The sequence below is a fragment of the Triturus cristatus genome, chromosome 3_2 (genome assembly GCF_964204655.1).
Source record: "Triturus cristatus chromosome 3_2, aTriCri1.1, whole genome shotgun sequence".
In the NCBI taxonomy this organism is placed as follows: domain Eukaryota; kingdom Metazoa; phylum Chordata; class Amphibia; order Caudata; family Salamandridae; genus Triturus; species Triturus cristatus.
In genome coordinates, this window is record NC_140584.1 from 500,535,421 (window position 1) to 500,562,156 (window position 26,736).

The 26,736-nt window shown below is 44.5% G+C and overlaps 1 protein-coding gene across 1 annotated transcript in view; it reads left to right on the forward strand.

Moving 5' to 3' along the window:
- CTR9 (CTR9 component of Paf1/RNA polymerase II complex) overlaps positions 1-26,736 on the forward strand; it is a 178,270-nt gene that overhangs the window by 135,378 nt on the left and 16,156 nt on the right. Inside the window, exons 17-20 of the mRNA XM_085648181.1 lie at positions 8,587-8,703; positions 9,366-9,511; positions 19,785-19,856; positions 22,999-23,134. Coding sequence (XP_085504307.1) covers positions 8,587-8,703; positions 9,366-9,511; positions 19,785-19,856; positions 22,999-23,134 — 471 coding nt within the window. The remainder of the gene's footprint in view (positions 1-8,586; positions 8,704-9,365; positions 9,512-19,784; positions 19,857-22,998; positions 23,135-26,736) is intronic.

Genomic DNA, 26,736 nt, shown 5'->3' on the forward strand with positions numbered 1-26,736 from the left:
CACATCTTATTATAGTCAATGAATGGGGACACGCTCCGGGTGATCATCCTGCTGATCGGTTGGAGCGACTACAATTCCAAGATCATACGTATTTACATTACCTGTATGGTGGGCCGGGTACAGCCTGCCTTCTCCCTGCCACCCAACGGACGGTGGAGGCATGGAAACGCGCTGAGAAACTGATAAAATGGGACAGGAAACCCACTAGGCAGACTCCATTGTGGGAAGGGACCTGATTGAAGGAAATCGGGAAGCTGAGAGGTTTCCATAATTGGGACTTAATAGGAATCTCCAAAGTCATAGATGTCCTGGACAAAGGCAAATTGGCATCATTCGCCTCCCTGCAGACCACTTACCAACTTCACGCGAACCAATATTATGCTTATCTCCGGTTTCGGCATGCCTGGCGAGCCGAAGGGCTTGCGGAGGTGACGCTCCCGGAATACGTCCCGTTAGAGGGACGACTCCTCCAGGAAGAGATTTCTTGCAAGGCTATCTCATTAACCTATAGGACACAAATTAACAATATCCCTGATAACCTCGGCCCGCTCAGGGCCAGGTGGGAACGTATTACCAGCCCACTAGAAGACCTCGACTGGGAGGCTGCCCTTATGCATCCTCGTGAAGTGGTGATCAGGCTGCGACTGCGCCTTGTACAGTACAAAATCCTTCATAGGGCTTATTTTGATAGGGCGATGCTGCGCATGATTGGCAGAGCGGAGAACCCGGAGTGCCTTCGATGTCATGCAGAGCGGGGGACATTCATACACACACTTTGGGAGTGTACTGCGATACAAATATATTGGTCTACAGTGGTGCGGGAACTGAATGCTATATCGGGGGCTCACCTAGAGATAGAACCTCGCTTTATATTATTGGGTATCAACACGGAAGTGGATCTTCCACGATATAAACTTCTCCTGGTCAATTTGGGACTGGTAGTTGCCAAGAGAGAGATAGCTCGCTACTAGGGCGTTTCCCAAATCCCTCCCATACAGGAATGGAGGAACTGCTTGAATTTGTATATGGTGGTGGAAAAAACAACTTATAATGCGAGGGGCTGTCCTCAAATTCCATAAAATATGGACTCCCTGGTTACGATATTATGGCTTGGAGATTGGATTGGGGGAGGAGGGATTGAGCCTGTCGGATCGGGAACCGGGACCTGCGCCTTGACTGTTCTAATGACTGCATTGTTGACGGATATGTGACCAGTATTGAGAGATCTTCCAGTACATGTGCTTATGTAATAATACGTTGGGAAGCCCTGACCTTGCTTGGAGGGGGGGTTACGACCTGTTCTATCTATCAGTGATTGTCAATGTATATTGCTGCCTGGTTACCTCACACTCACGAGTTATGTATTGTTTGTTTAAATGCAAATAAAAATATTTATAAAAAAAAAAATAATGCTGCAATTGCATAAAGTCCATTATGAGAAATATTTGTCATAGCTTAATGTTTAAAGCGCAGGCTCTTTGTTTGTATTACAACCGGCAATCTATCACATTTTCCAAAACAACCCAAGTGAAATGTTAAGGAAGACCTAACTGAAAACATATGCTCCTTGCTAATAATGTAGAATGCAGGCGATGCGTTATTTACAGTATCACAATCACTGTTGTCGGAAAGCCTATTTAAATGCTTATAAATAAAAGAGGGGAGCGGCAGCCCATACATCTCCACAACGCATATAAAAAATAGCAGACATGCGTACAAAGCGTATATAGTTTAACGTAAGGTTTGAAAATATCAATTTGAATGCAAGTCACACAAATAATGCTTGCGAAGTCCACCTTTCACCTAAATGAACCACTAACATTCACCTGATCTAAACCCCCATACCTGGAATTATCCTGCAGACATTCAGCGTGTATGCTCATTCATGATGTAAACCCGGCCCCGTAGCAGCCAAACATTTTTAAACTCGTGACAATGCCGTCATGAAGCCCGTATACCAATCATTGGGGGCCATATTGGAATGGTTATAACTCCACATAGATTCATTAAAATATATAATAAACCACCTATATGGGGCAAATTAAATACATACACCACAATATAAAAAGTTTTATATATGTATATTTTATATATAATTCTGTAAAATAACCAATAACATATAAAGATTAAGAAAACATCAGTTTTAATTTCCAAGATGAAAACAAACACGGACGCCACCTTAGAATGTCCTACATACGATAATTGCAATCATCTGAGCGTCATACCATCAAACTGGAAAATCGCAAGACTGGTCTCAAAACTACCCCAAAAATACCAACACATAAATGTGCTAAATCCACAATGAGATATAAGAAAACTTATACTTCTCAAAAGTAATCCAATAAATCATTTTGATAACATATTACAAAAAGCTTAAATTATTATTAAATTATTATTTTTTATTTATTTGAGTTTCATATAGCGCGGACTTGACCCTTGGGTATCAGAGCGCTTCACAGTTACATGTGGAACATTTGAAAATACAGTGCGGATAACAGCATTAATATATATAATATTCCTGTACATGATTTTTATCAATTTCTTTTACAAAGTGTAATAGTATTTCTATACACATGGTTCTGATGTCCTTTCCGAAAGTTCTCCATCAGACACTTGCCCGGTCGACGTTTGGGTGTTAGTTACGATGCTAAGGTGAACAGTCTAGCCTATGGAAGGAACATGCTCATTAGGAAGATCTTCGCTTCCTTTTTGAATGTTGCCATGTTCGGATAAATGACACAGGCGTCCACATGCCATACAGCCTATTCCAACAGTACTCATTACTCAGTACTGTATGGACAACTTTTATACTCCATATGGTCAATAAGTGTAAATTTGACCTATGGCAAAAAACCCACAGGCACTACAGTAGCTCAATCAGAATCAACATAAGCAAAGAGGAAAATAGACTGATTTGAAACTAGAGGAAAAGAATAAAGGGAGACATAGGTTAAAATTGTACATAAAGTAAAAGTTTGTCATAATATTAAATGACAGAATACATAAATGATCATTCGTTGATTCACTTGAGTCATCAAGAAGGTACCCAATTACAGTTGTACCTCAATTGGGTCAAATCAGTATTACCAAAGACAACGTATTACAAAAAATAGTGCATCTCCCCATCTGTATTGTGACCCTGAGTCGTTGCCCGTTTGTATAAAAAGTTGTTTCATTTTTAGAACCAGGATTTATTTAGTAGCAGATAAGTTAACTCTTCATGCAGTGTTACTTTTCAAAACACAGTGAATACTGGTTTGGTAGGAACATGTAGATTACTTTTGCAGTGAGAAAAACAATTGCTAAACTATTCAAAAACACCTAAAATTACTGTTAGATTACTTTTGGATTACTTCGAGATTACCTCTGGAGTTTAGCATGAAGCATACTCCAAACACAGTCTAAGCAACGCAGGACATTAGTAAGCAGGTTAACTCATTTACAGGCACTAATGTACTTTTGTTGCAGTACAAGACATTTCTAACGGATGTTTCAGAAAAAATCACCATACAATCCGATGGAGAAAAACGAAGTGTTAAGGTTTGCAGGTATGTAAACGGTTTTGAGAAGGGAGTTTTGTGGGGTAGAACTAAGGTTCCCCAAGGTTCAGGTTGGCACTCATGGTGCACCACCAGCCGCACAAGGTAGACTGTGTGCAGAGTGCAGGGTGCCCATGTTAGCCGATGGGGCACCTCAGTTGCTCACGGGCAGGCCACTTGGTCTTGGGACCCAAGATCCTAGGGTTAAGGTCAGGGCAAAGGGGGTCCCATGTCAGCACCAAGTCCACAGGAGTGCAGGGGCGGCCGGGTGCAGGGTGCTTAGGTGTCGGTAGCCCAATGCAATCCTATAGATGTTGCAGGTTTTGGATTGTGGCTGCAGGCTCAGTCCAGGAACTCTTCCAGTAGGAACCAACAGCTGGCAAGGTAAGTTGGAGAGCTTGGGGGCGTAGATGGACTTCAGGTCCTCTTCTCCCGGATGCTGAGTCGCCGGATGCAAGGGTACCTTTTGAGGTCTGGTTTTTCCCTACCGGGCCTCTCAGTTGGGGGAGGGGCGGGGTCTCCGTGCAAAGGCTGCAGGTGATTTCAGGGAGTCCTGGAGGGGTCAACCCACAGTGAACTCACTCTGGAGCGCAGGGGGACCTCACTGGGACTAGTGGGCCACTTGGACTCTGGTTATAGGTGACGGGTGCTGTGGTGGTTCCAAGCGTGAAGTTTCTTAATCCTCAACAAGCTCAGAATCTTTCTTTGGAGTTTTTGGACAGAGCTGCTGTTCACAGGAGATCCGGTCTTTATTGAAGGTAGTAGGTCCTCCCAGGGGTTCAGAAAGGCACTAGCTGCAGGACAAGTAGACTTTTGGCGCAGGATCTCTGGAAACTGCACACGGGCCGGTAGTGCTGGGGCCAAGGCATGTCTCCTCTACAGTCTCCTCTGCTGTGCGACTTCTTCCATCCTTCTTCGTAGGTTGCTGGAATCTGCCTTCTGGGTTCAGGGCTGCCCCCTAAATACTGTATTTAGGGGCCAGCTTAGAGGTCTTCAGGTCAGTAACCAATGTGCTACTGAACTTATGGTGACTACACCCTTGGTGTGCCCACTCCACATAGGGGAGTGTGCACAATCCCTAATCCTTATTGGAAGATGGCAGGCACAGAAGAGTGTACTTCACCTCGCCTGCCCCACCTGAGGGGTGGGGTTGCCAGAGGTGGGCTTACCTACTGGGCGGTTCTAATTATTCCCGCCTGTCCTCCCACCCAAACAGGGGGTAGACAGGAATGGGGGCCTTTTTCTAATAGCAGGAGAGGCTGAGGGTCACGCTGCAAAGACTACAATGCTTTTAAAGCTCCCCTGCCACAGATGGATCTTCCTGGCATGGTTGAGATGTGCCCACCTCCGCCCAGGAAAGGCTTTGTTTCTGGTCCCATGGAGCAGAGGCTCCCATCCCAGGGGTCCAGAAACCTCCTCAGTTGTGGCAGGCTACTGTTCACCAGTCGGGAACCCATCAAAACTTTTGGTTTGATTCAGGCGTCCCCTCTAGAAGGGACCCCTGGGTGCATGGAATAATAAATCTGACACTGGAATCAGTTTATTAATCAGAAATGTTTGATACCAAACATCCCAGGATTTAGCAAAGCCATTATGGTGCTAGGAAACTTGTAATGGCCAAATACTTTGTATGGCTTTACTGTGCACTTACATTATCTAAGAATGGCCTTAGATATTATAGAGGCCTATCTGCTAATGCAGATAGGTCCTCGCATGAGGTATAGTGCACCTTGCTTCAAGGATGACATACCTATGCCTCATGCAGTGCTGGGTAGGCATAGCATACAGGGATGTGTGCCATGTCGTCTCTTCACTCATAGCTGCACCAAAACATGCAGGCTGCAACAGCAGCGGTGCATGTTTGTGGTGAGAGGTCTCTGCGGGTAGCATAATGCATGCTGCAGCCCTCAGAGGCTTTACTCTGGCTACCATGCCCTTACAAGGGGTTTACAGGGAAAAGAACACAGGCCCTGGGAACCTAATTAACAGGGACCCAGGGCACATTCAGTCAAAGTGCATCAGAAATCTGGCAAAAAGTGTGTGTGTGGGGGGGGGGGGTGTTACTGCAACAGAAACCCACCTTCCTAAAATCAGGTTAGTATGTTTCGAGATTGAAATTCTTTCAGTTTTCAAAAGTTGACACTTAGTGCAATTTTTGAGAGGCTGTAATGTTATTCTATAAGAGAAAAAACAATTGCAGCATACAGGTAGAGCACAGCGGTTTACATGACTAATCTCCTGGTGCTCAATGTTAGTCTACAGCGATCAACTTCATGAAAGGAGGCTGCAGGTTTAGCCTGGGAGGATAGGTGGGCTGAATCCACAGGGGGGCTCAGGTCTCACGATGTTTAGTGATGTGGGGAATCCTTTGGTCCCCTTCTCTATGGGCTAGGGACGACTGGTGCAGAGGTACTTTGTGGCGTCATTTTCATCTCCGGGGACACTTGCGGTTGAGAGGGCCTACTCACAGAGGCTGCAGGTGGCATTGGTGAGTCCACAGTGGGCAAGTCCAAGGTGGGCTTTGTCTCTGGATGGTCGGGGTACTACATTGGCACTGTTGGCCCACTTCAGCTCGGGCTAGGCTGCCCAGGTGCAGAGGTGCTTTCAGGTGTCAGGTTTTTGGTGGTCTGGAATACTCTTAAGGTCTCTTTGGGTGCCTGCAGAATGCAGGTAAACTGCTCCACTGGAGTTCCTGTTTTGTGGGTGAAGTGCTCTCAGTTCACCCTGGCTTTTAGAGACACAGCAGCTGCAGGACAAGTAGTCTTCGGCCCATTAGTCCATCTTCTTCTTTTAGGTTGGCATGATCTGATTTCCTGGTGCCTGGGGCTCCCCTAAATACTAGATTTAGGGGCATTAGGAGAGTGTAGGGTATTAGCCAATGGGCTACTTAACCCTGGTGTCCTTATGCCCCCTATATGACCACTTCCTGTGGGAAGTGGGCATAAACCTGTCCCAGAGTTCCTAATTCTGCCATCGCAAAGATCTCAGACTTCTAAATTTCGTATCCACATCAGGTAGTCCACCTTTGGAATGGAACTAGCCTGAGGATGAACACTCCTCTCGGACTACACATTTCCCCACCTGTCCAGGCACCAAAGGGGCCCTGGACAGAGGGGTTGGCATCCTCTCATGTGAGGGAAGCCAGATTTGCATACCAAAGGCAATGGGCTCTTTGAAGCTCCCTGCCTTGGAATGCTAATTCGCTGGTCATCCTGTGGGAGGAGGTGTAAACACCTTCTGCCCAAGCAGGCTTTGTTCCTGAACTACTGGGAACAAAGGCCCTCACCCTTAGAAGTCAGAAACTCGTCTTTGGTGGCAGGCTGGCTTAGACCAGTCCGTAAGCACATCAGTAGTTGGTAGTTTTTCAGGGGGCACATCTAAGGTACCCTCTTGGTACATGTATTAATAAAGCCAACACTGGAATCAGTGTAGGTTTATTAATAGGAGATGTTTGATACCAAACATCCCTGTTTTCAGTGAAGTCCTCATGTAGTTGGTAAAGTCTGTTTTTTTTTTTTTTTTACCAGTGTCCAGCACATGTTTTAAAATTGCTTCCCTGATCACTTGGTCTGGAAGTAATGGAACTGACCACCACAGGGGCATAACTGCTTATGCAGGTAAGCCCATACATGTAGTATAGTGCACCCGGCCTTAGGGCCGACTTACCTATTCTGCATGCAGCATCCGGATACATGGCTGTTCATTTTTGTCTGCCTCAAGACATGCAGCCTGCAGTGGCAGTCTCCATGGTGTAGGTGAGGGGTCCCGCAGGGTCGCACAATATGTGCTGCGGGCATTGGCGAACCTCTTCAGTAATTCAGGCCTTGGATACCAGGAGTAGTTTACTAGGGCCTTAAAGAGGGTGCTAAAGGTATTGCCAATTGGGGTACAATTGCACAGTTTAAGGGAAGAGATCAGCACTGGGGACCTGGTTAGCAGGAACCTAGTGCATTTCCAGACCAAATGACATCAAATTCCAGGCAAAAAGTGGGGGTGACAATGTCAGAAAATGGGCAATTTCGTACATGCCTCAACTCAGAAGGACCACAGTGTTGAAGACTGCGAGGCCTGTGTACAATTTGTCCCGAAGGCGTTGGAAGAGAGGCTCAAACAGTATCTGGCACACTGCGCCATGGCCGACACTCTGGGAACACAGGACCTGGGCTTTTCCAGCGAGGAAGAAGAGGCGAACGTGGGGTAAGCTGAAGAGATTCTGACAACAAGGAGATCGACATCAAGAAGCCGGAGGCTGCAAGGAGTACTGTGAGAGATACAAAAAAGAAGCAGCAGCAAAAGGATACAAATACACTGAAAGTCGCAACCTCGAAGTCCACAAAGCATGCCTCGACAATGATGTCGAAACACTCAACAGGCAAAGAATTGCATAAACAAAGTTATGACCAGGTACCTTCCAATCAACCTTCAACAACGGTATGTACATGAGAGGGGGAAAAAGACAAGAAGTTGAAGACCAAAGAGCTCCAGAGCTCGAAAAGGAAGGAGTCCTCAATGGTCAAAGCCGTACAACAAGGGCTTGAAGCCGGAATAGTGGCACTCCTACAAAGGGAGGAGTTCAACGACTCCTTAAAGGGGTTTCGCATACCACCAAAGCCCTCTGAGCAGAGAGAAACTTAGGCTGGTCAACCAGACATTGAGGCATCTTTGACGCCAGAGCCACATGAAGAGGAGTAGTTCTTAGATTACAATGAAGACCAATCCACTGCACTCGAGTCAAGCCAACTGAACGAGATGTGGCAGGATCTCGATGCCTAATCCCCCGAGGAGGGATTCCACAACGGCCCGTAGAGGCCCTCCCCACTGTGATTTTCCGTCCGCTAATTGCCCCATCTTTAGTGTGCTTGGACAAATATGCCATTTGATTTAAGTGTCCAGTCTGCTTCTGATGCCTATCTACTGGCGCAGATTTGTCCTCCAAGCAGGTTATGCTGGAATGTATTACATACGTTTGGCAATGTTAAGAGTTCATTGTTACTTATGTAGTCTGTTTTGATAATTACATCGGGTATTTTTTTCATTTGTCTTTCAGTATGAAAACTGCCTCAGAAAATTTTACAAACACCAAAATACAGAGGTACTTCTGTACTTGGCCCGGGCACTTTTCAAATGTGGCAAGTTACAAGAATGCAAGCAGATTTTGCTGAAGGTAAGAAACAGTATATGAATATTATTATATTCTTGTTTCCTTTAATTACATTGAGTATGCTGTCTAAATGATGACGTTGAGAAAAGGGTCTCACACAAAGATTAACGGATAACATAGTACGGAACTGAAATGCTGAATACAGGAGATTACTCAAAACATATTTTGTTCTCGTAGACCACTAGGGGATTTGAGAGGGAAAGAAGAAAAAAAGCTATTAGGGAACAAAACAAGAGAGAGCCTTTCAAAGAAGGGAGGTAGGTGTTCAATGAAGACAAAATTATATTCTGATGTTTTAAAACCAATGATGTGCACGAATTTCCTAATAGTGGATTTGTATAAAATCTAATTTTATAAAGATGTCTGTATGTATGATCGTGTCGGTGTCTGAGAGTATAAGGTTAAGCCATTCCAGCTATGATGTTAAGTGAATCTTATCAGACTTGCTTAAAAAGCTGTACAATTCGCTTTTGAATTAGCAGTTGTCTATAGTTTAATTGCTCAATGAGTCCAGTGTTTCAACCGCATCTGTCTGTAGGACCGTATTAGAGCTCTTAACAGCATAGCACGTCCTTGGTAGTCAAAATGCTAAATGTCTTAATTTTTAAATCCAAAATCTGTTTATTGACTTGGTGTAATGAGCCACTTTTTGCGTTTCTCAACAGGCTCGACATGTAGCGCCCAGCGATACGGTTCTTATGTTTAATGTAGCTCTGGTGCTACAGCGGCTTGCCACGTCCGTACTGAAAAATGAGAAGAGTAACTTGAAAGAAGTATTAAATGCGGTAAAGGAACTGGAGCTTGCTCATAGGTAAATCATTTCACCTATTCAAATTGATTCGCGTAGAGTTCAGGGATGGGATCTGGTTGACTGTGTGAAAGAATGTATGTCATTTTGCACACATGAATGCTCAGTTTTGGGTGCGTGGAGGACTCAGCTACTTGCAAATGTGATGCCTAATTCGGCTTCGTAAACAGGTGCAGTGCTTTTCTCTTGGGGTCCTGCTGCAGTGCTTAATGTTGAGTTCTGAGAACACTGAGAAACATTGCTTTCCCTCCACTATTTTATGCTGACACTGATAGTCTCTACCAATCACAGAATCTGAATAGTGAGATTATTCTAAAAGCTGGTACTCTTGAGAAAAGTGAGCCTTAGAAGTTACATCTGATGGAAACTTCTAATTGCATATTTCTCACCTAGGAAAACTCCCCAGTCGCAAGATCAGAAAATGTGTTCAGACAATGCTCCTATGTGCTGCGCTGCTCTGTGTTGGCTTCTTACTGCCCGCAGGTGACGTAGTAGTGCTGCACATAAGCGCCAACCCTGTGTGCTGACATCCAATAAATCCAGTGTACTAGGGAACGATGTTCCCTCACCCCCTGCCTCCCCTGAAAATGCAGGGTTTTAACCATGCTGTGGGAAGCTCGCTCTTTATATGATATATCAAAATGAGACATATCGTATACAGAGTCCAGGAGTTCCCTTATAAGGGAAAAGGGGGTTGCTAGGGCACTCCCAAGGTGCTCTTCTAGGAGGTTGTGTGGTCGAGCAGCCTTAGGCTTCTCACAGAGGAGTTCAAAACATCAGAAAATATACACACAATAGTCAATAAATGAGACACCCGACTCAATAAGGAGATCACACCAATTTATAAAAATAACACATCTTTATATATGCTTAAGCACCAAAAGCAAATCATTCAGGTAAGTACGTTTTTAAATGGGAATTCTTTTAGTTCAAAAAGTCGAAACTTAGTGCAATGTTTAGATGCTGCAATGTTATTGTATGGGAGGAAAAGTCAATGTGGTATTCAGGTACAGTACAGCGACTTACGAGGCCTATATCCAGGAGTTAAGATGAGTGGTGGGTAAGGCCCAAGGCAGCACCAGTGGCACGAGGTCGGCCAGGTGTAGAGGCGCAAAACACCATCGGGTGCTCAATGTTACTCTGAGGATCGGTCCTAGATATAAAGTGGCTGCTGGCTTGGACTGGGAGGCCAGTTTGGCTCACCCAGCAGGCAGGGGGTTCTGGCCTCTTGATGCTCAGGGACTTGCGGACACCTTTGGCACTCTTTTCCGCAGCCCAGGGGCTATGGGTACAGAAGTGTCTGTAGGCATCTGGTTTTTCTTACGGGGAGCGGTTGCGGTAAAGGTTGCCTGCATGCAGAGGCTGCAGCCTACGTTAGGGAGTCAACGAGGGATGAGACCTCAATGGCCTTGAGCTCTTGAGGGCTGGGAGACCACGTTGACAGTGTTGGCCCATTTCAACTCGGGCTTGGAGCGATGGGTGCAGTAGTTAATTCAGGCTTTTTGTTTCTGCAGTCACAAAGTCCTCACAGGAGTCTTTGGATGACTGCAGGTTGCAGGGAAGCAGGCCTTTTCCTTCTTGGGAGGTTTTGGTTCCTGAGTGAAGTGCTAGCAGGTCTCCCAGGCTTTGGGATTCCGCAGCTACAGAACAAGTAGTCTTCCAGGTCAACAGGAGCTGTTTTCCTGATACCAGGGGCTCCCTTAAATACTGAATTTAGGGGTGTAGGGTAATAGCCAATGGACTACTTACCCTTGGGGTTACTACACACCCTATATGACCACTTCTTGTGGGGAGAGGGCATAATCCTGTCCTAGAGTTCCTAATTCCACGAAAAACAAGATGGTGGAATCCTTCTTTCGTGGAGCACATCAGGCAGCCCACCTGAGGGGTGTGACTAGCCTGGTGGTGCAACACACCTACTACACAGCTAATTTCCCGCCTGTCCTGGTACCAAATGGGCCTCAGGGCAGGAGGTGACATCTCCCTTGTCTGGGGGATGCCAGGGTTGCATATCCAAGGTGGCAGGGGCTCTGAAGCTCCTGGCCTTGATATGCTAAATCACTAATCATCCTGCTGGAGCAGGTGTGAACAGGCATTGTTTCTGGCCTCAGAAAACGTGTGCTCTTACTGACGGGATCAGAAACATGCCTGTGCTGGAAGGCTGGACATGACTAGTCAGTCAGCACACTCGATAGTGGTAGGTTTTTCAAGGGGCACTTCTAAAGTGCCCTCTGGGTGTATGCCATCATAAATCTTGTACTGGCATCAGTACAGGTTTATAAGACAATGTGATTGATACCAAACACCATAGGTTTCAGTGAAACCATCATGTAGCTGGAGGACTCTTAATGACCAGTGCCCAGTACATGTACTTAAGATGGCTTCCCTATTCACTTGCACCATCTAGTAATTAAAGTAGAAAGAACAGGGGCATGTCTGCTCATGCAGATCTGCCCTTGCATGCAATATAATGCACTCTGCCTTAGGGCTACCAGGCCTGCTGCAGGTGTGACTTGCGTATAGTGCATGCAGTGACATTGCCACGTCGTGTTTTCACTAGTGGTTTACACCATGACACAGTCTGCCATTGCAGGCTGCATGCAATTTGTGCGAAGGATCCCTTTAGGTGGCGTAATGCATGCTGCAGCCTTTAGGGTCCGCGATTGATATCTATGCCCTAGGTACCAGAGTACTACTTACTAGGGACTTACAGGGGTGCCAAACTCTGTGCCAATTGTGCGCAAATTAGAACATTTTACCTTGTTTTAGGGAAAGAGCCCCAACACTGGGGTCTGGTTAGCAGGTACACAGTGCACATCAGTCGAAAAACATCAGAACCAGTGGCAAAAAGGGGGGCTCACTATGACAAAAAGGGGGCACGTTCATACCATTTGCACATGCATTGCCTGTACTTGATATCTGCCAGCCTGCAACAGGCATTAGTGCACTCCTTCACGAAGCATTACAGCCTTGACAGCCAGGTCCAGCTGAGGGGGCATTTGAGCCCTAAAAACAGACCCTCCACCTTGGGGAGGTACCGCTCTGGAATCTGTTCTAAAGTGAGGAATTTGTGTTTAGAAGTATCCATCAGGAGAACAAGTTACTTCCTTTCTGTAACTCTCTAACTGTAGATTCCTCACTGCCTTCCTACCTCCCCATTCTGTGGAATGGTTTCTTTTTAACTTCTAACAAGCATTTACAATGCAACGGGCTCGGCATTGCTAAAGTTAGAGCTATTGGCATTGCTCACGACATTATTTTTGTTTGTTTTTGTTTTTAAAACATTTAAAGAAACGGCATTGTTATTTACAATGTCAATAGCTAAATCTCTCTCAAATGCGAGACCTATTGCATTTGCACCCACACACAGAGCCACACACACGAAGCCACCCACACACACAGAGCCACCCACACGAAGCCACCCACACACACAGAGCCACCCACACATAGCCACCTACACAGAGCTATTCACATAGAGCAACCCACACAAAAATAACAAAAATAGAGCCACCCACACAGAGCCACCTACACACACACACAGTTACCCACACACAGACAGAGCCACCCACGTATGGAGCCACCTACAAAAAAAGCCACCCACACAGAGCCACACACATAGAGGCACACACATATACATACATACACACACACACACACACACAGAGAGCCTCCCACACAAACACAGAGCCACCCACACTTACAAAGATCCACACACACTTACACAGATCCACACACACAAAGCCACACCTACATACACAGAGCCACATGCACACACAGCCACACACACACACACACACACACACACATACAGAACCACACACACACATAGATCTAGACACATTCGCTAGCCGAGACCTAAAAAGAAGATGAGGGCTGGCAATGATGAATTTGATAGGGGGAAGAGACACTCCACAATAACACATAACATGGCTATGCCATGGGACATGATGAACCGAGAATTACACATAAATATGCCGTCTTAAAACATCCTCAGGTAAGCAACCTACATCTCTTTTTCTCGCTTTTGAGTAAAACAGTATCTACCACATGAGTCAGCTGCAGAGTAGACTCCAGGAGCAGGCATTGAACCAGACCCAGCCAATGTGGAGACTGACATGAGATGTTTCTTTTTTTAAAGGATAAAGAATTGCTAAGGATGCCCAAGCCACAACTTGCCCCTTAGCCGGCAACTGAGGCAGAAGCTAGAGGTGATATGGAACCAAGCTAATGGCTTCTGCAGGACATCGCCAGACAGGACAAAACAGTGGCAGCAGTGGGTTCATCAAAATTGGCGTGTTTTATGTCTAAGAATTGCCAACATCACATCATAGCAAGTCTTAGTGTAATACAAAGGGAGGACACATTTGTCTGTTTTTTTTTTTTTTTAAATTAGCCGAGGCGCTAACTTTGTTAAATAGGGGCCAAATGTCCTTCCCCCAGACTTCTTTCAGGCTTTGGTTCTATGGGTTATCTATTATAGTAAAGCTGTGATTAAGCGATGACTCAGCGTTCGTTTCATTAGGCCTAGCGACAGAGCAGTCCGTGTGACGCCAATGGATTTGCAAAATAGGGTTGAACTCTCAGTACACCGTGACTCAAAGAAGAGGGCAGGCAAAATAAATTAATAATTACTGACGGGCGAAATAGGGAACGAAACACACCGCTGCTTGGTTTGGGAACAAACAACGTAGAGGATAAAATTATAATTTTAAACACTTAAGACAGTCACCCTATATCCTTCACAAAATGGGATGCAGAGGCCCCGTCAAATTACTTTTACCCCCAGACTTAAAAAAACAAACAATGACAGCCTTCAAGCCTAAGTGCTGATGTGTATGGTCTATGTACAGGAGTACTCTTATGAATAGTAGTTGGTTTATTGTTTTCTGTAAGTGTGCTGACCCATTTGTGCACATATGTCTGTCTGCAGGTGTTGCCATGTGTGATCTATGTCAATGTGTGCATGTCTTTGTGCCTCTTTGCTTATACACAACTCAAGCCTTTTAGCTTTGCCACTGCTGGTTCTACTTCCAGCGCAAACGTCAGGCAGAGCAGTAGAGGTCATTCTTGGGGTGCACGGGACAGTGTGAGAAACATGGTATAGTCAGTATTATACATAATAACGAAGATGCCTATCTCATGCCGTGCTATAGGAACATAGCATGGAGCTGGGATAAACAGCTGACCAAGGTACGGGGAGACCTGAATTCTCATTCATTATTTCGCACTTGGACCAAAAAATGTGTGATCCTGGGCACATTACTCATTTGATCTCTCCCCGGGTTATTTTATTAAAACGGACTTTTAAACTTGTGCTGAGCATCGGCATTGCATACTATTTAGAAACCACCACGTGGGTGTTTAGTTCCAGCTACTTTGCACGGAAATACACAATGCTTTCATCTTTGGTCTGTTAATGGTTTTAGGGTTAATCAGTAAAGTTGAAACGCATCCCTGAAGACGGAACCATGCTGGCACGCAAACTTCAATACACAGCGCGAGGCTGCTGGGCTGTCAGCATACACGGCAACGGGTGTCTTGTTACCCACTTTAGTCATGTTGCAGCTTTAGAGACACATTTGATCGCAGGTCCTATGAACGTGTATCATGTAAATAATACCATTCACAGCCCAAAGGAATATGCGGGATACATTGTGAATTATAAAACCATACTGCACGATGCTTGTGCAACCCTTGGCCCTGCACCCGCTGGCAAACTTAAACCAGCCACTTCTGGGAAACAACATATAAAGATAATAACGAGTACTGGCAAGTCCACGGTGCTGCAATGCACGGACTGAATGATGGCGGGGTACAGAAACCCTGTTTCGACATTTATGCGTAAAACAAATAAGCCACAAACCCCACAGTATATACACTATTGTCAGACAAATATTAAATAACCCACTGGTGAGTGAGTGCTTTTACCTGAAAGGGGCCTTGAAACGCCGAGCAGCAAGGAAGAGGCGACCCCACATCCCGCTCCGATAAAAAGGACGAATCTTCCAACGCCAAAAACAAACACGCCCACCACGTGTAAAAGGGGCTGAAAGGGGCGGGGCTTCAAAAAAGCGAAACAATCGAAAAAACACGCCCGCGATTCCGAAAAAGACGGGGCTTGTTTGGAGAGACAAAGCTCTTCTCCAATGGCTGACCAGCATTTAAGAGGCCAGCCAATGGAGAAGAGGGAAAAAAGGGGCGGGTTAAAGCCCCACTCCTAAAACGTTAAATCTCGCGAGCGAGACTGCGCAAGCGCAGCATTCGCTAACCGAGACCTAAAAAGGACTCCAGTTAGGACTTTGCACACAGGTACCAACAATTATTCAAGCTCCGCATCTGATGGAACGGAGAGAGATAAATTGATTTCAGCGTGCAGGGTGACGTTTAGAAGCTGCTCTTCTCCGTCACTTCTAGGGTGGTACAGAGCCAGTTTAGACCTGCACAGAGGCATTGCTGGAAAAGGTTACAGGGTTTAATCTGGCACCTGGGTAGTAGTCTAGGGTGAGAAATCTGTAGCACAGGTATCTACTAGTAAGAGCATAACTGAAGGGTAATTAACATCTTCTTAGAGTGTAAACTCTACCTACTGTAGGTTTGAGCACAATGCAATATAAAGTATAATGGGTAGCTTTAGGAAACTGTTTCTGTTGAAGTAGTCCCCACCCTCCCCCTTCCCCCCACCCCCCCAAACACTCACTCTTTGCCTGGCATGTGATGCAACTTTCTGACATGTACTGGGTTCCTGCTAACCAGGTCCCAGTGCCAGTGTTCTTTCACCAAACTGATCCCCAAGTTGCCGTGCCTTTAGCACCTCTGTCCCTAGGGCATAGGTACCTAGGAGGATCTTTAAAAGAGTGCAGCATATCTTGTGCCACTCTAAGGGACCCAGCACCAAACTCCTACAGACTGTGTAAGCTGCAGGCTGTGTGACAAGGTGCTCCAAAAAGTGAAAACAAGATGTAGCACACATTTGTGTACCATGTCACCTACTACTGCATGTAATATGTGTAAGTCACCCCTACAGCAAGCCTTACGGCCCTAAGGCATGGCACATTAAATTACATATGAGGACATCTCTGCATGAACAGATATGCCCATGTGCTAGCCAGTCCAATTACTGACCGTACAAGTGAAAAGGGAAGCCATCTAACGTATGTACTGGGTACTAGTCACTACGAGTTCCCAGGCTACATAATGGCTTCACTGAAACATATGGTGTTTGCTATCAAATACCTCATATTAATAGACCCACACTGATTCCAGTTATGGATTTATTAATGCATTCACCCAGATGGTACCTTGGAGGTAACCCCAGAACCCCACCAGCCTTCTGGTGTGCTGGCTGACTGGTCCAGTCCAGCCTGCCACCATAGACGAGTTTCTGACCCCCTAGGAGGTGAGAGCCCTACACTCAGAGGACAGAAATAATGCCTGCTCTCGGGGGGGAGGTGTTGTCACCTCCTCCCCGAGAAAGCTGGTAAATCAGCATATCAAGGCAGGAGGATTCAAAGGCCTCTGCCGCCTTAGATATGTGACCAAGGCATCCCCAGACAGGGTAATTATCAGCCCCTGCTCTGGACCCATCTGGCACCAGGACAGATGGAAAATTAGTTATGCGGGAGGCATTTTGCACTTCTAGGCTCGGGGCACCTCCAGGGTGACCCAGCCTGAAGTGAACGCAAATTTAGAAATTCTTGTGTATGGTGGAATTAGGAATTCTGGGGAGGATGATGCCCACTCCTGAAAGGCAGTGGTCATCTCAGGGATGTAGTGATCCCAGAGGTATGTAGCCCATTGGCTACTACCCCTCACTCTCCTTAACGCCCCATAATTGAGTATTTAGGGGACCCCCTGATACCAGACTTCAGATTTCAACGGACAAAAAAAGTGGGCCAAGATGACTGCCTTGACTCCAACCCTGTCAGCATGCCTGCTGCACTCGACTCTCGTGGAGCAACTGACTTGTTCTGCTGCGGTGTAGACTCCAAGAAACGGAGAACTGCCAGTGGTTCACCAATCGCCAAAGAAACTCCCTTGGAATTGAGGAGCTATTCGTCTGTAGCCACAGGCACCAATGAAGCAAGACCAGGTTCACCGACCTGCCGCTCAGTGACGCATCAGCCACCCCGGAAGAGGTAGCAGTGGTCCTAGAGGTCAGATTCATCTTTCCTCCAAGTGTGGGGACGCCAGGACTGATAGGAGCTGCGCAATACAAATACCTGGGGTACTGGACCCCTTGCAGCAACCAAGGCTTGTATCCAGACCAGACACCAATGCCTAGGAGTATCAACCTGCACATCGAGGGACTTCAGGGACAGTGAGACTGAGGTGTCCCCACCCGTCACCACAGAGTACCTATGCGCCACCCACTCCACAGCCAGAGTCCAAGGGAGGAGATGGTGCCAATGGGGTCCTCCGATCCACAGGAGATAAACCTACTCTTGAGTTTGGCCAGACTGGACTCCAGTCGCCACCTGCAGACTTTTACAGGCCTCCTCCAACCGCTAGTGACTCTAGCACCTAATCCCACACTAAAAGAAACCACTGTACCAGAACCCCACAGCTCGAGGAGAAGTGGACAAGGGGGTCCCTGTGTGCCAGAGGATCTCAAGGGTCAAGCCCCCCTGTGGGTTCCCCCGGACAGGTCCCCCAGTCCCAGCTCGCAGTCTCTTTCTAACCGAACCATTCTCCCATTGAAATGAATGGGACACCAGACGCCACAACACACTTCTGCACACGTACGCTTCAGAGCTTTCTGAGGTGACCTGTTGGTGTAGCTCTGGACCTTGCCCCAAGCTCACCTCAAGTACTGAAGAAGAGTCCCATAAATCGCTGTTAAGTGCCCAAATGCAATACATGTTTTTTTTCCCCCATAGGATAACATTACCGTTCCAAAAAGGTCACAGTCCACTTTTAAACTGTAAAATTAATAACTCAAAGAACTTGCCTGATTCGGATGATCTTGGTATCCAAATTCATATAAAATTATGTATTAACTTTATAAACTGGTGTCAGATTTCTTTGAGTGTGTGTCTCACTTACTGCCTTAGTGTGTGCAATAAATGCTTAGCACTACCCTCTGATATGCGAAACTGCTCGTCCACACTACCGCAAAAGAGAGCATTTTGGGTTTTGTTTGTGCCTCTGTAAACTGATTGGGGCTCGAGTGTACTCTTTACATAGTGTACCTCCTTTTTGATTCACTATATAAAGAGCCAGCTTCCTACATTGCGGCAGACATAAACGTGTTCTAAATAAGTATTGTAATCAATGTTCTGGTTGCTCTATACATATAATTTGTAATGGTTAACTTGAACAGTTTTTCCTAGTGCTTGAAGCACTGTGTTTGACATAGTGCCCTTTAAAGTACTTGGTCCGTTGCCTTGGCACACCGTGATTCCTCTGTGTGCATTGAGAGCATATGCTGGTAGTAACATTCAATTGCATCCTGCACCAGATTTGTGAAACTAAACCCACAACAAAGATTCTGTGTTGCATAATTTTAAGGTATCGAATATTAACATTGTAAAAATATACAGTCTCTTTGTCTAACAGTACACACATGGGTTCCAAGTTTCTGTTTAGAAAGTATTATTTAGCTTTTTGTTCTGCTTGTCGAGAACTTTAGGTACATAGACTTTTCAGTTTAGATCCTCTGTCCCATGGCAAACGTAGTCACTGATGGGCACTTCTATAGAATGCTACATTTGTTTTTTGTTAGCCGTCTTACAATGTAATTTAGGAGTTGGTGATTTTTCCTTTCCACCATGACCTCATCAGTCTGATATTTGTGATCTCTCTTTGGTGTGAAATTCATCTGCGTTCAGATGAAGAATACTTACTTGAAATCATACCATTATGAAGAACTCTTTCATGTATAATTATACATACGTTTAAAACTAATTAACAGAATGAGTCTTAAATATACTATCCCACGTTCTAGTCCTTAACACAAAGGTCCTTACCCTAGCAATATCCATACTGGTAACTCTTACCCTTTTTAATACGCTTAATTTTTATCCTGTGTAGGTTTGTTTTCTGATGAGGAAAAGCATTTTTCTAATGTTAGTTTTATTTTCTTACTCACATTTTTCTTGATAGTGGTGTCTTTTATTATGGTATTTCTTTATAAACGTTTACATGTGCAAATGTTAAACATGTTCCCTTCTTTTGCAGCTTCATTGAACATTTTATGTAGAAATGTAATTCAGCAAAGATACAAGCTGTAATGTCTACATGAACAATTTTGTAAATATTATTTTGATATTGTGTTTAGATCCTTCAATTACCTGAGTAAAGTAGGAGACAAAATGAGATTTGATTTGGCTCTTGCTGGAACAGAGGCCAGGTAAGCTATTCTGTGTTGTTATGAGTCTCCCGTGTGAAATGATATTACTACATCTTTGTTATTTTGTCTTATGCTTCAAGAACATTGTTTATGGGAAGAGAGCCCTATAAAAAGTAGGTGACCCTGGGTCTTCATTCCTTCCACTCCCCTCTGGCTGGCAAAGCCCGATTTGGGGGGTGGGGGGGGAAGCACCTATGGTGTTCTTTCTTCAGCTGGCCCTTTCGTATTTATCAACAATCTTTTCTCATTCAAAGGGTAGGGCCAGGAACGTGTTTCTCTTTTATCCCCTCCATCCCCTTACTCCCAGTCTCCAAGCAGCATTTCTCTCCTTCATACATCTTTCTTCTTTTTTCCTACCTGATAGATACACTCCACCACGAGATTTAAGAAAATCACTTTTGGTCCCACACTGAGCCTGCCTTGTTTGTCTGAAATAGCTCCATTCATCGAGTTCATGTGATTTATTTCGCAGGATTTGCACTGAGGGCATCCTGGACCTGTTTTCTGCTGCTGAAAGGCGTATCATCTGACAGCTTCCTTTCTCGAGAAATGCTGGTGATACATCTTGATTAGAAGTATTCCGTATCTGACCTTGTACAGTCAGCAATGCCTCCCTAATCCGGTTTGAAGATGGCCTTCAACCATCCTTTTTGGAATGGGTTGCCATGTGCACACACACTTATTCATATGACCTCAACAGAAAATATCTGGTCACAAAAATGTAAAACCCCATGGTTCCAAAGGACCTGTTCATGACTGAGGAGGTGTGCTGTGAAACGGCACCCCTGCTTTGTTACAAAGCAGGGCAAGTGCCCTTGGTTGGGCAGGCTTCGGCCAAAGACCCATGATAATTGATTAGCCTTTGCAATGTCTGTCCCGGACATTATCAGAAGCTTCTTCTAGAATAAATTGATTGCCCCCAGTGAATAATTTAAAATAGCCGTTTGCACCTCAGACAAACTCTGAACCTAGAAGCAATAGCTGCAACCCCCACACCTTTGCCTTCCTTTGAACAAGTGAATAACTAGGCTGTCCTCTTGAAAGCTATGGCTTACATAGGTATTAGGGTTCTTCTTGGATCCAACACCCATCCAAGCTTCCATGGTTCGTATAAAAGACATTGGACAGCAGTATCTAAATTAAATGTACTCCCTAATCTTACTTGAAGCATTTAGTTACCACAGCACTTTGACATTTTAACGTAAGAGAAGAACATAAAATATTTGTTACTGGAACCACTTTAAGTATGGTTTCTTCACTGAACTCTTCTGAAGTTCATATAATTCAAGGAGAACATAATCCAATGGTCCTGGAGGTGGAATATCAGCCTTTGGTACTAAAATTATCTTATCCCATTGGTTTTGAATATTTATCCTACTGTAATGGGCTATCTGCGGAGTTTTTACCTACTCAACTTCGATTGTCATGTTACAATTCATTTTCTAGTAGTACTACCGTAACCTAGACTCTGGCCAGTATTGAGCCGCTGAGACCTGCTGTTTGAGCAAAAAACTACTGATCTTTTAGATTGGTTATTCACCCTAGAGTGGTTTCTGAGACTTCCACCTTCAATATTATCCCTAACACCATTGGTAACTGATTCTTCCAATTTACCTACTTTTTTATGTTGATCCCAATCAGCGCATGTGCTGCTCTGCGAGCCATGTTGTATTGGAGTATGGACTTGAAGCCCTGGCCACTTTCTGCCCATATTTGTAATGGCTTGTGTCATTGTCCTTCGTAAATGCTGGCTTCTGATTCGTTAATAGGCTTGTTAGTCCCTTAGTACCGCCTTGTCTTCATTTGTACCCTCCCATGAGGACTGGCCCTTTTACTTTGGTTGTTACACGGTACGTCGTCTTTAGTCTGCAAGCACTATTTTCTTTAATGGTTTCTCCTACTGCAGGCACTACATGCTTTCCTGCAACCTTTAGCGCATTCAGCACGCCATGCGCTCTTTCACGGGGCGCCTTTACAAAAATAAGCATTTGGTTGTCAATTTGACAAACAAATGCATTTTTTGCTAAAAGTGCCCACTACCGCGCTTTCACTCTAATAGCAGCCACAGACCTTTCTTTAGACACGGCTCATCTAAAGTAAGGGGTGTGGCCTCTATTATTGTGAAAGCGCAGCATGGGGCGCTTGTAAACTACAAGCATTGGCAATGAAATAGGTCTTGCCTTTTAGAAGTTTTGACCTATTGGTATTGTAAATGACAATACCTTTTATTATTGCAGCTTTTTTAAACACAAATAAAAGGCATTATCATTCACAATGCCAATAGCTCAAAATCTTGCGATCGCGAGACCTAATGCATTGCAAATGCTTGTTTTATTTGCAATGGATTATTGTCTAACAATCTTTCTAATGCCTCCACTCTTAATGACCCAGACGGTCCCAGACTATTCAGTGCAGTAATGCTCAAAAGTTTTCATACTCAAGAGGTTCCACTTTGTAAGGCAATTTAACCTGTCAATCAGCGCCTTCTAGTATGAGCACCTTTTCTACATCCTTCACAGCCAACACTAGGGTTGGCACAGATACTAGTGGATGTTGAGAAAAGTGAGCCTCTTCATCGAGCAAGCTATGAATGTTGGTCACAAAAAATGTCTTGAAGGTAAGGGTTTTGATTTCAACTCATTAATCTGCTTCAGGAGGCATTTCGTGCATATTGGCATATTAACCCATTATTAGGTATGGACATTTTAGTTCATGATCACTGTGTTTTAGCAATCTATAGGCCTGATTTTTAATCCATTGTTTAAATTTCTTTGGTTGCAAAGTATCGGTACCCGACAGACACGTTTTTTTAAAGTGTCAGTGTACAAGGGCAAGTCTTTCATATTGTGCCTCTACCCACAGCACAGAAGCATCTCCATTTAAGGTATTCTAGAACAGTTAAGGGCTCAAATTCTAAACTTTTAGCTGTTGCTAGCTCTCCGTAATGAACATCTGTACAACTCCCAAATCAAAAACATACTTCTAATACATGTTTAATGTAATCTGGTATTCAGAATTTGAAAATTGTTTTATGTTCATTACGTGCAAATAAAACAAGTGCCATAATTTTATAAGGAAAAAGTGCACTGTACTGTCATTAAATAATTTGTTTTGTTTTTTAAAAAAACTTTGTTTATTCCAGACAGTGCTCTGATTTGTTGAGTCAGGCTCAGTACCATGTGGCCCGTGCCCGCAAGCAGGATGAGGAAGAAAAAGAGCTACGTGCCAAACAAGAGCAAGAGAAAGAATTGCTGCGTCAAAGACTGCAGCGAGAGCAGGTACTGCTAGAATATTTCACTTTGCATAGCTTTTTTTAAACTGAATACATTTAAACATTTTCCAAGAGAAGCTGTCATATATATGGGCCCTGTGTGTTAAGGCCTATATTTAGAAGTCCTTCTAATACCGACTCGCCAAGTGCCAACACTATTGAAATGATCCCACAACACACCATAAACTTGTGGGGTGGCAACAATTCAGACTCTTCAAGAAACACTGACGCAGTTTTTATGTTGTCAGGTTGTTGTGGTACAAGAAGTGTATTTCTGCTTTTACCAGTAAATGTATAAACTACCCATACAAGTAGTCTCCGAATATTCAACGGTGGTATAAGAAATGTATTTATCCATTCACCATTAAAGCCTGTAAACTAACAATAAAACAAATGCATTTCTGATTTTGCCATTAAAAAGTATAAGCCCACAATGCAATACAGGCAATGTGAATTACTACAGCATCATGCTCCTCCTTTTGACAGTTGTTACAAACTATTGAAGCAACAATTCTTTAAATAATGCTGTGCCTTATAAATAAATACTACCAATATCATACACTGGATGTAGACTGTACAATAAAATCAAACCCAGGTCTTCATTTTTAATTTCGGACTAACTCGGATCAGTGAGCTCTGGAACAACAATGTTTATATAAATTAATTCTGCTTCCAGTCAGGTATAATTATATGTTTTATTAATGGACAGATTTATAGGCTTCCATTGTAAAATACTCTATCATGTGTGGTCTAATAGAAAGCGAATTAAATTCTCCGTTGTCCCCCAAACATTCAGAGATCATTCCTTTGCACCCTGAGGCACATGAGAACATAAGATGCATACTAGAAATGTGCTTCCTCACAGGCGGTCACTCCATAGAATCAAGGGGCTTTCACTGTATGGCTAGCACCTTTATTTCTGCATACTATCTAAGGATTGGCTATGTCATTAAAGCTAGCCAATCTGCAAGAGCTTCTCAATGCTTTAATTAATCCAGTATATGTCATATTATCAAATCACATTTAAAAAATATGCAAATATGAAACCACCTTCAAATCTACATTATATCACATTACCTCTGATTCAGGATTTTCTGCTAAAAGGATTAATTTCCATTGTGCACAAACGCCTAGTTCCATGGTGGTAGATCTTTTCCCAAAAAATGTGATTTTTAGGCTAAGCACCCGTGGGAGATATGCATCTAACCTGACTGTCTTTGAGCTAGCATACCTGAAAACATGTCATACATGCAAAAACAGTGCAGTTTGTGGTATCAGTTAGTGGTAAATAGTCCTTTAAAGTTCTTAGAACAACTGTTTTCTGAACGGCAGTACACAAGTTGTAGCTCTTGTAGTTAAATAGGCAGCGCCTCTTGGCAAAGCTGGAGACTGAGCCCGAGTTCTCCTCCCGCAACATCACAGCTCTTCCAGCGGACATGTCCAAAAGACAGTGCTTATCTGCAGTTAATCTTTGGCTGTGAAAATGTGATCGCTCGTACATCTTTGGGCATTTAAATCTGTGGAGATCTGTGACAGGATAAAGCATATCACTGAGAACAAGGGAGTAACTGTTCTTTATTAATCAGTGCCTAACTGTTTAAGCAATAAATCATCAAAATAGGCTAAAGCTCAATCTTAATGATTTTGCCTCTTCATTGCGCTTATTATGAACCGCAAGTTAATCTTTACTCAAGGTTGCTTAAATGCGTGTTCACCAAGATTCACTTGTTTAGATGATTAGCATGCTAACTCATCTTTAAAAGATAGCCGTGAGTCCAACTTTATTAAGCCTTACCGCACTTAGACTTAGTTCTCTATCGGTTGGATATTCCTGTAATTTGGTCAGTCTACAGTCTAGTTCCAGTTTACAAAAATTGATTGATTTACCATAATTAGGGTCCGCCAGTTTGATTGAGGTACAAATTTTTCCCTTTTTTAGACTTGAGCCGATCATGGGGCAAGGTCCAAGGACACACCAACTGGTCACCTTGGGGGGGCTCTGGAACGTCCGTTGCAGAGGTGTGTCATGGCGTTGGGTGTCCCATTCACTTCAATGGGAGAACTGTCCGGTTAAAAAGAGGCTGGAAACCGGTACTGGGGCACTAGTGCAGGGGAACCTACAGAGGGTCTCGACCCTTAAGATTCTCGAGCACACAGTTTCACCTTTGGTCTAATTCTCCTCGGTCTGTTGGACTCTGGTGCAGTGGTGTGTTTAGGAGTCTCTCGCGGTTGGAGAGGGTCTGAAGAAAGAGACTGCAGGCTGAAACTTGATGTCCAGTCACGACAAACCCAATCGTGGGTGTAGGCTCAGCAGACGGGCCGTCCGGGTTGGTGCCAAGTAAGTTGTACTCCTCGGTTATCGGGTCAGAAATCTTCTCTGTCCACTCCTTTGTGTCCATCAAGTCTGAAGTCCAGGCATTAGGGGTGTCACCTTAATACTGTATTTAGGAGCATTACAGAGGGTGTCGGGTAGTAGCCAAGGAGCTACCTACCTCTAGGGTGACTATGCACTCTATGAACACTTCATGTTGGAAGTGGGCATAACCCTTACTCAGGACCTAATTCCACCAGAAACCAAGATGGTGGTATTTATCCAATTTGTGTTCACTTTAGGTAGCCCACCTCAGGGGTGGTACTAGCCTGTGGGTTTACATGCCTCCTGACTAGGTACTTTTCCCGCTGTGCTGGTGCCAAATAGGCCCTAGGCATGGGGTGGCATTTCCCCTGTCCTGGGTAAGCCAGGGTCGCATATCAAAGGCAGTGGGGGCCTTTGAAGCCTCATGCCTTGATATGCTAATTTACTAGCCACTCTGTTTGAAGGAGCTAATAACATCTCCTGCCAAAGCAAGCATAGTTTCCGACCTCAGAGTGTATTCTCTCACCTCCAGGGTGTCAAAAACACGTCTCTGGTGGCAAACAGGACAGGACCAGCCATCCAATAGACTAGAGGTCGGTAGATTTTCGGGGGTACCTGTAATGTACCCTCTGAGTGCATGTATTAATACATCCATCAGTGGAATCACTGTGGGTTCATTAATGTGAGGTGTATGATATCAAACACCATAGATTTCAATGAAGCCATTATGTAACTGGGAAACACGTTTTGACCAGTGCGCAGTACATACCTTAAGATGGCTTCATGCTCACTTGTACTGTCAGTGATTGAACTGGCCAGCACAGGGGAATATCTGCTTGTGCAGATATGTCCTCATAAGTAATATAATGCACCTTGCCTTAGGGATGTAAGGCCTGCTGTAGGGGTAACTTACAAAAATACATGCAGTGTTAGGGGACATGGCACACAGGGTGTGTGCCATGTTGTGTTTTCACTTTCTAGAACACCTTGTCACGCAGTCTGCAGTGGCAGTTTGCATGATTTTGGTGCTGGGCCCCTTAAAGTGGCACAAGATATGCTGCAGCTCTTAGGGACCCTCTTTAGTATCATTGCCCTAGGTACCGGGGGTAGGACTAGGGACTTATAGAGGTGCTAAAGGCCTGGCCAATTGGGGATCAATTGACCAGTCACCTTTTTTTGGGGAACAGAACACTGGCACTGAGGACCTGGTTAGCAAGAACCCAATGCACTCCAGTTAAAGTTGCATCAAACAC